Source organism: Lactuca virosa, chromosome 1 (genome assembly GCF_052849685.1).
Source record: "Lactuca virosa cultivar CGN04683 chromosome 1, Lactuca_virosa_CGN04683_v6, whole genome shotgun sequence".
NCBI classification, from domain to species: domain Eukaryota; kingdom Viridiplantae; phylum Streptophyta; class Magnoliopsida; order Asterales; family Asteraceae; genus Lactuca; species Lactuca virosa.
The window spans coordinates 146,771,559-146,781,233 of NC_136426.1; the positions used below are offsets into that span (position 1 = coordinate 146,771,559).

The 9,675-nt window shown below is 30.0% G+C and overlaps 1 protein-coding gene across 6 annotated transcripts; it reads left to right on the plus strand.

The window, feature by feature from the left end:
* The first annotated feature begins 1,414 nt into the window (after nt 1-1,414).
* LOC145159651 (disease resistance protein RUN1-like) lies at nt 1,415-9,204 on the plus strand. 6 transcript variants are annotated; one of them, XM_079078681.1, is made up of 7 exons: nt 1,415-2,073; nt 2,815-3,943; nt 6,636-6,956; nt 7,037-7,155; nt 7,811-8,378; nt 8,808-8,869; nt 8,969-9,204. In XM_079078681.1, exons 1-3 carry the CDS (start codon nt 1,538-1,540, stop codon nt 6,813-6,815), a joined length of 1,845 nt encoding a protein of 614 aa, XP_078934807.1. In that variant the 5' UTR covers nt 1,415-1,537; the 3' UTR covers nt 6,816-6,956; nt 7,037-7,155; nt 7,811-8,378; nt 8,808-8,869; nt 8,969-9,204. The 6 variants fall into 6 exon arrangements, with proteins under 6 accessions (XP_078934807.1, XP_078934815.1, XP_078934819.1 ...); XM_079078689.1 differs by having other exon boundaries at nt 7,811-7,963; nt 8,085-8,869; XM_079078693.1 differs by having other exon boundaries at nt 7,811-7,963; nt 8,094-8,869.
* Nucleotides 9,205-9,675: the final 471 nt, after the last annotated feature.

The following is a 9,675-nucleotide window of genomic DNA, read 5'->3' on the forward strand; positions in this document are numbered from 1 at the left end:
CGAAAATACACTAAAGTCTCAATATTTTTAACGATTTGACAAAAAAGTCCTAAGCTTTATTTTTTTATAATAAAGTTCTAATTCACGATTTGACAAGAAAATTAAACCTTAAACTTTATTTTTTTTACAGTAAAGTCCTAACCGGTTAACCGGAAAAAAATGGTAAACATGTCAAAAACTACCGGTAATTAGGACTTTACTATAAAAAAACAATAATTTTAGAACTTTCCTTTCAAATCGATTGAAATATTAGGACTTTAATGTGTGTGGGTGTCTATATATATATATATACATATATATATATATATATATATATATATATATGAAAATAAGTTTGCCACTTGTCATTTTCTAATGCATTATGCACATGATTTTTTCTTATTATTTTCATTTAATTTTTTTCTACATGTCATTTTATATTTTTTCCATTTTATTAAATTTCACATAATTTCATTAATGGACTTTCCTTTTAATTTCAGAATTACTAAATTAAAGCCTCATTAGTTTCCTTTGTTTATTTATCTAAATTATTTTTTAAATTTTAAAGACAAAAAAAAAACACTTTAATTTTAATAATTCAATATTTGTTCTCACTTTTTTATAAACTTAAAATTCAAATGTTTAGAATTTCATATTTAATTTTTCTTTTAAATAAACTCATGTAATACATAAGTCTCTAGGTCATACCTAGTACCATAATAAATGAAAATGGTTTTGCCACTTGTCATTTCCTCAAGATTTTTGCCACATGTCATTATATGATATTTTTAAATTACTTAAATTTCACATGTTGTATTTTCATTTTTTTGTTAATAAAAAATTAATCAATTCTACTAATTAACACCTCTATTATTATATATGCAAAGTATTTATTATATTAAATGTGTAGATCAACACTATAATTAATGAAACATTTATTATTTAAGGTAATATATATTTTTCTCTATAAAATAAATATAATAATAAATAGTTTGTTTTTTTCACCATTTATTATGATTTTTTTGTTACATAAATTAAAATAATCAAATATTATAAAACAATATTGTCAAAATTGAGATATAATAAAATATATTTTGTTAAACTTTGAGATGACGTAAGCATTAAAAATATTTAATGTTTATATTTTGATATAAAATTTTTAACTTTAATAAACTCGTGTAATACACGGGTCTTACACCTAGTATATATGTATGTGCAGTGCGGTTGAGTTTTTTACGGTTTTTGCAAGACTAAAAACTGCATCGCACCGAACATGTCTATTTTTTTTGTTTGCGGTTTGATTTTTGTTCACCTTTGATTTGATGGAAATTCTCCATTATTATATTATTATACCGTAATAACATAACTTTTCAATCCAACAAAACCTTTTCATCGGGGTATGTTTCCATCCAATTTCTTAGTGGATGTACCCTTATCCATTCATTTCAATTTCCTAACCTGTCAAACAACAAACAGTAGTCGTTGACTTGGGTCTTGCTTTATATTCTTTTGATTATAAATCTAATCTCGAAACAGTCTTACCTTCCCATTAGACATCATGATGACTGTTCTTTCTGAATTCCTAGAAGGATCATCATACTCTTTACATACTCATGGTCTTAAACATGACGTATTTTTAAGTTTTAGAGGTTGTGACACTCGTCATAGTTTCACCAATCACCTTCATAAGGCCCTCATCGCCGCCAATATTACCGTCTTCTTCGATGATGATGAGATTAAAACTGGAGAAGATCTGAAACCGGAATTGGAGAGTGCAATTAAAGCATCTAGGGTTTCTATTATCATTTTGTCCAAGAATTACGCTGATTCGTCATGGTGCCTTGATGAATTGTTGTTGATCCTTGAGCAACGTAGGACATCCAACCAGATTGTTATCCCCATTTTCTATCATGTTGAGCCCACCCATATCAGAAAGCAAGAATGCACCTTTGGACTTGCAATGGATAAGCACAGGCAGCAGATGGAGGCACAGACAAATGCAAATAAAAAAAGTCAAATGGCTCAAAAGATCGGTCGTTGGAGGAGAGCACTTACAAAAGTTGCTAATATAAGCGGAGAGAACGTAAAGGGCTGGTAATTACTTTTTCCATTTTTTATCCAAAGCTCCATGCTGCTTCAATTTTGTTTGATTACTACATGAGATGTCCACATTATATCCTCTCTATGCATTTCTTCAGTGACTTTCATCAATATTATCAAATATATTTTTGATGTAGCATCATAAAGAAGATGCATAAAATTGAATCCAAATTTTCAACTATATGATCGCATAAATCAATTTTTTATAGCGATTAATTAATAATCCTTATACTTTCGACAGGTTTGTGGGGCTCAATTCTAATTATACATAAATATTCTGATCTTACACATTAGATATCGTATATCGTCCGAAATACAATCATGATACACTTTTGATGTGAAATCGTTAAAATAATAGTTTAATATGTGTAGACAAGAATATTCTAGATATGGCTGAATATATGGTTGTCTACTACTAATTGTGACGTCGATAGTTGTAGAATGAATTGTGATTACCCTGTTTCATACTTAACATTTCTAAATTGTATTAGTATATACTCCTCATCAATATACTCGATCACTATTGAGGCAATCATCTAAACCTTATAATGTGATCAAATTTTGATTTATAATCTTTGGATATATTAAATCTGCAAATCCGCTTTATTGTTTTGGTAGATTGCTATTTGTAAAAGAAAGTTTTCAGGCTAGAGGCGGAGTTCATTGATGAGATTGTTCCGCTTTATTGTTTTGGTAGATTGCTTTTTGTATTAATAATTAAAAGAAAATTTTCAGGCTAGAGGCGGAGTTCATTGATGAGATTGTTAAGGACATTTGTCGTAGATTACAGATACCCTTAAGAAATGGTATGCCGCAACTTATTGGGGTGAACAATTCCATCAAATTTGTCACTTCATGGTTGAAAGATGATTCCTCGTATACAGGAGACATACTCACTATTTTGGGTATGGACGGAATCGGTAAGACATCTTTAGCAAAATATGTTTATTGGTCAAATTTTCGAGAATTCGACACAAGTAGTTACATTGAAGATATTAGCAGGAGGTGTGCTGACAAATATAATGGGTTGCATGATTTGCAAAAACAACTCTGTGGTGACATTACCAAAACAAGTCCAACTCAATTCCATTATAATTCTATATGCACCTCACAAATAGAGAATGCAATAGAGAATAAAAAGGTGTTTCTAGTTCTTGATGATGTTGATAGTGTTCAACAGTTAGATGCATTACTTGGAAGTAGAGGTTTTCAACAAGGAAGCAAAATCATATTAACAACAAAGGATGCATGGTTGACAAAGAGTTGTGCGCTATTCAAAACAAATGTTAAACCCAAGCATGCAAAGCACTTGCTTCAAGGCTTATGTGAAACTGGATCACGAGAACTTTTGTGTTTTCATGCATTCATGTGCAAAAATCCCAATACAGGTTATGAAGAGGTATTAGAAAATATAATGACATACTGTGGTGGGCATCCATTGGCTCTTGAAGTTTTGGGCAAGTCTCTATATAATCGAGATGTAGCTTATTGGGAAGAGTGTATAAAAGGGCTAAAGAAAGAAATTGGTTCTCACATCAATAATGTCTTGAGAATGAGTTTTGACTCTTTGCCATCCGAAAATGATAAAGATTTATTTAAGCATATTGCTTGTTTTTTTGTTGGAATGGATAAGGATGTTACCGAAACAATATTAAAGGCTTGTGATATAAACACAAGATCTGGGATCACAAATCTAATTGATAGATGCATGCTCAGTGTTGGTGAGAATAACCAACTAATGATGCATCAGTTGCTTAGAGACATGGGAAGATTTGTGGTACGTCAAGAATCACTAGAAAAACCGTGGAAACGAAGCCGATTATGGTGTCATGAGGAGTCGTTCAAAGTTTTGAAACAGAAAAAGGTATGTGCTCATCTATACTTGTTATATATATATATATATATATATATATATATATATATATATATATATATATATATATATATATATATATATATATAGGGAAATGATCAAATGAGAACACCTAAAAGGTTGAGAACGCGAGAACAGTTCTAAACCAATCAATACATAAGGGCGTTAACGGAATTTAGCAATGTAATTAAATTATAAAAAAATAAAATATAATCATATTTTCCTATAATTTAGGGATTATGACAGTTTCCTTAAAACAAGAATTTAATGTTATTTTTAATATTATTAAGGGATAAAAAAAACGTTATTTCCGATTTTGTTTTGAGAGTTTTCAGATTTTTTTTTATTATTCGCCATGTATAGATATTCATTGGTGAATAATGGTGTTCATGACAGATTTACTAGAACTTAAAAATTGTTCGTGACAGATTTATCGGAATTTTTTTTCTAGAATTTTCAAAATTTATATGATATCATGTTAATCATGAACGAGTAAAAAGTAGACAAAAAAAAGATGTAATATACGACTTATTTATCTAACAACAATCAATGGAAATATATTCATCTAGTAATATTCATAAATGAGTAATGTTACATTACTTTTATTCAAAAATACATACATCTAATATTCGTCATGTTTTATTCTTAAATGAATAAAACTAAATTTAATTATACTCATAAATATATATTTGTTTCTTTTCTCGCTGCTACATATGTTTCTTTTTTCTTGTGATGGATCTTTTCACATGAAATATGATGCTTTGATATTAACTTTTGTAGTTTTTTTACAGCAGAAATTCGCAAGCAACACTTTGTAAGGTCATAACTATTTCGAATTCACCTGCCTTGAATACCTATCACAATTTTTAGACAAGTGAAAAATCAACTTTGATTTTTGATATTTGAAATCCATACAAAATAGTTATAATCATAAAATAAATACAATACAATAAAAAGATAAATAATTCCAATACATTTGCAATCCTAAATGAATAAAGCATAGTTATGATATATAAAAATAATCTAAAAACACATATAATCATAAATAAACAAAGCACAGTTTCAATCATATATAAAAAAGTCAAGATACAAATATAATAAAAAATGAATAAAGCATGATATAGAGATAAACAAATATGATATAATCACAAGCATAAATGAATAATGCATAACTGTAATCGTATATAGAAAAAAATCAAAATTTAGTAGTAATCGTAAATGAATAACACAAATTTCTAATCAGATATAAAAAATCTTTGTAATCATAAATGAACAAAATATTATAAGAATCAAATTTTAAACTCAACTAAAGCATTTGTAATCATACATAACATCAAGAAACAAAAACTAAATTGTTAGAGCAATGGATAGTAAAAAAAATTAAGATAACTAAGTAAAAGAAGGAACCAAATTTGTGTGTTTACTGTGTATCAATAAGGACCAATAATCTTTGTCCTCCCACCCTCCTGTTTTCGTTTGTAATAGCAGCCATCCAAGAAAAAAAAACTTGTGTCCCAACTCTCCTCCAATTGATTATCAGTGCCATGTGTTGTTGATTAATCTACGACCATATGTGAAAGAATTTATACATTCAAATCTGATTTGTGGGTGATTGCAGTAGGAAGAAAAACTTTGTGCCCTAGCTCTCCTTCAACCAATTACCAGTGCCTTCCACAACCATTTCCGTCCTTTAAGGCTTGAAGGGTTCTTCGATTTTCTGTTGGATTAGGGTTCCACAACCATTTTCGTCCTTTGAGGCTTGAATGATTCTCCGATTTTTTGTTGGATTAGGGTTTAAGAAAACGTGAAATAATAGAGGATAGATGTGAGGTGATGGTGTGATGGTTGACGATGGTTGCAAATGACTGTATAAAGTAATCGACGATGGAGGTTGGCGGGAGATGATGAAGAAAAACGGTGGTGAGATAGCAATGGAGAAGAGGAGATAACGTGAAGAATGGTGGGGTGTGCGGCCGCTATTCTCAAAATAATAAGATTATGGTTCTGTAGTTAAGTAGAGAGAGAGAGAGAAATGAGGAATAAGACTATCATACCTAAATTATAGGAATTTCTATTTAATTAAATTATATGGATTTCCTATTATATCCTTTTAGCCATTTTAAAGTTACGTATTTAGCACATCAGTTTTATAACATACATAAATGGTCCAGTTAATTATAGCCCTAGATCTAATTATTTAGAAGGTTGTGATCTGTTCTCGCGTTCTCAACCTTTTAGGTGTTCTCATTTGATCCTACTCATATATATATATATATATATATATATATATATATATATATATATATATATATATATATATATATATATAAAAGTTCAAATAAAAACAGTAAAAAAACACTATGTTTATGTTATTATTCTGCAATGAATGTTGTATATAAGTATTGTTGAAGTAATTCTAATGTTAATATTAACGTTTGATTATTCATATATTCATTAGAATGTTATTATTTTATTATAAATTTTGTGTATGTGCATTATTCTAGTAAATTCTAATATTAGTTTTAATGTGTGATTATTCATCTATTCATTGCTGAATAATGACATAAAATTGTGGATACAAAATTCATTGCAGAAGATATATATATATATATATATATATATATATATATATATATATATATATATATATATATATATATATATATATATCATTTCTTTTTAGGGTATGGGAAATCTTCTAGGCCTTGCTCTTGACATGCGAATGCTTGAGAATGAAAAATTACATTCGTCGTTTAAGTTGAAAACTGATGTGCTGGGTAATATGGATAATTTGATGCTACTGCAACTCAATTATGTTCAAATTGATGGGTCTTATGACAAGTTTCCAGAAGAATTGAGATAGTTGTGTATGCATGGATTCCCTTTAAAGTCTATACCATCAGACTTACAAATGGAGAATTTGGTTGCCCTTGACATGTCATATAGCAATATTCAATCATTTGGTATTTGTGATATAAATCCACGACTTGAGAGTAGGAACGAGGTAACTTATCTAAATTTATTATTCTTCCATATTAAGTTCATGAAATGGATTGCTAATTTAACTTGTTTGCAATGTTGTAGGTACTCGGGTCATCTTTAAATGACAAAATGTCGTTTGGATCACTAAAGATTCTTAATTTAGGTTTCTGTGAACAACTCCATATAGTGTCTGGCTTTGACGAACTCCCTGCTCTAGAGAGGTTAATACTTACAAATTGCATTGGTTTACTTGTGGTTTGTGAATCAATTGAGCAATGTGTTAAACTTGTCGTCGTTGATCTAAGCTATTGTAACAAGCTTGAAAAGCGACCAAGAACCATAAGTATGTTAAAGAACGTGAAAAGACTATTGTTAGAGGGTTGGAATCTTGGTGAATCTCAATTCAAAATAAGAGAATTAGATTCACCAAAAATATTCAATGTAAACAACATTTTCATATACACAAAAACCTCTTCATCCAATATTTGGGGGGCTATACCAAGTGATTTCAAGTTTGTTGCAAGCTTTTTTTCGAGTTCTTTAGTGAAGTTATCACTTGCAAAAAATAATATGTCCACCGAATCTTTTCCCATAGACTTTAGTTGCCTACACATATTAGAGGAATTGTATTTAGATGAAAATCCTATTGTTTCCTTGCCCAATTGTGTGAGAAGCCTTCCTAGACTTAAGAAACTTAGCCTGGAAAACTGTAAATATTTAAAGTCAGTTGAGTATCCTCCACATACACTAAGAAAGTTGATCCTCTATTCTTCTCTATTCTTCTCATATCTCAAATTCAGGTTTCCTCTAGTTAAACTATTCATCTTTGTGTCGATATGTATAAATTTGGGTATTAATTCATGTTGCATTTGGCAGATGTATTATGAATTTGGAATCTTCAGCACAATTTATGGAGGCAAAGAGATGCCGAATTGGATCAGGCGTAGAAGTAAGCAGGCATCAGTATCATGTACCATACCATCATCTCGTAATAAGGTCAGAGGACTGAATTTCTGCTGCATACACAAGGTTCCATTTCCTTAGAAGAGGATTTTATTTCCAAATGAGGAGTTCCGTTATTTGCCAATGATCATACTTCATAATATAACAAAGAAGCGCACATGGGTATACAATCATTATGTTTACAAAGTCAATGTAGGTGGAGATTGCCAAATATTGTTAAGCCACTGGATGTTTGGGATGAATGAGATGGAACGTGGTGACCAGATTACGGTTATTGCAAAGGCAGAAGTAGATCAAATTATAAAGGAGTGTGGGGTGAAGCTTGTGTATGATGATGGAAGCACATATGAAGATGAAGATCCATTGGATTATTACAAGTCATGGAATCACATCAATGGTGAAGATCTCTGTGCTTTTGAAATAATTAAAGGAGCATACTTCTTACACAACACAGAGTTTATGATGAACTCCCAATTTAACGGTATATATCATTCTTATCAAAACCATGATTTGAACTATGATCCAAGTAGATGGATAATCTGATCATTGACCCACATTTTTAAAAACTAGATGGATCATGGCATATTTATCTTTAAATAGATAGACCATGGTCTAATTATTTTAAAATATATATGAATCATTATTTATTTCACTATAAAAAAATATAAAATTGTTTTTAATTTTCAATGGAGCAACCTAAATGGTCGATGGACCCAAGTATTGATCTATCTAAATTGGTTGATTTGTTGGATCAATCAGTATGGGATTTTTGTAAGTTTCTTCACAAAAATATCATAACTAGATCAACATCCAAATCATTTAGAGAACTAATTATAACTACTCTTTTACGCGCGTGGGTGTATGTGAATGATAACTAATGTATTATTTTTATTTCTGGTTTCATGAGAAGAGAAAATGCGCTTTAGAACTTTATCTTAGAGGAATTGGGATATACTTAATCAAGAAAGTGAGGTATACTTTTTGACACTCATATATATCACTCATCTCATAAGAATAAATAAAAGGCACAATGACCAAATATGTTGTAATAGAAGTTACTAATTGGTACAGGGATGTGACAAGGAATTACAACCTTTGCAATGGATGCTTGGAAATAGAAACATCAACATGTACATGGGGATCATATGTTGTGATAGGCCAACCTTTAAGCCCATATACCTTTATAGAACTTTGAATTTAATGTTCTCAAGTTTATCATGATATCTGGCTATATTTATTTCCGTTTGAGTTTAAATCGTGTAATTTTAGTGATTTACGTCAATTACATAATGTTCTCAAGTTTATCATGATATTTGTCTATATTTATATCCGTTTTAGTTTAAATCGTGTAATTTTAGTGATTTACGTCAATTACATGCGTACATGACATTTTAGACATTGCTTTTTTTCTTTGGGAATGACAATATATTACTCAAACAAAGGCTAGTCAACAACTATCAACAAGAATAAAATTACAAAGGAATCAATGGTGTAGAAGGCCAAGCCAACCACAACATCCAGTCAACCTTAAAGCTTCTACGCCTACTACTTAACTAGAAGAACAAATTAATAAAATACATTGTTAAATAGAGCCTCACAACAGCCTATCTCATTTTGAAAGTTGATTTCATTCCTAATCCTCCAAATCTCCCAAGTAATAGTACAAATAACATAGTCCAACGCACCTTTGACATGGCTGGAAGCCCTCAAATGTCAAATTTGCCACCAATCCGATCAAATCACCAAATTGGTAGAATTTAGAAGCATGCCTTTCAAAT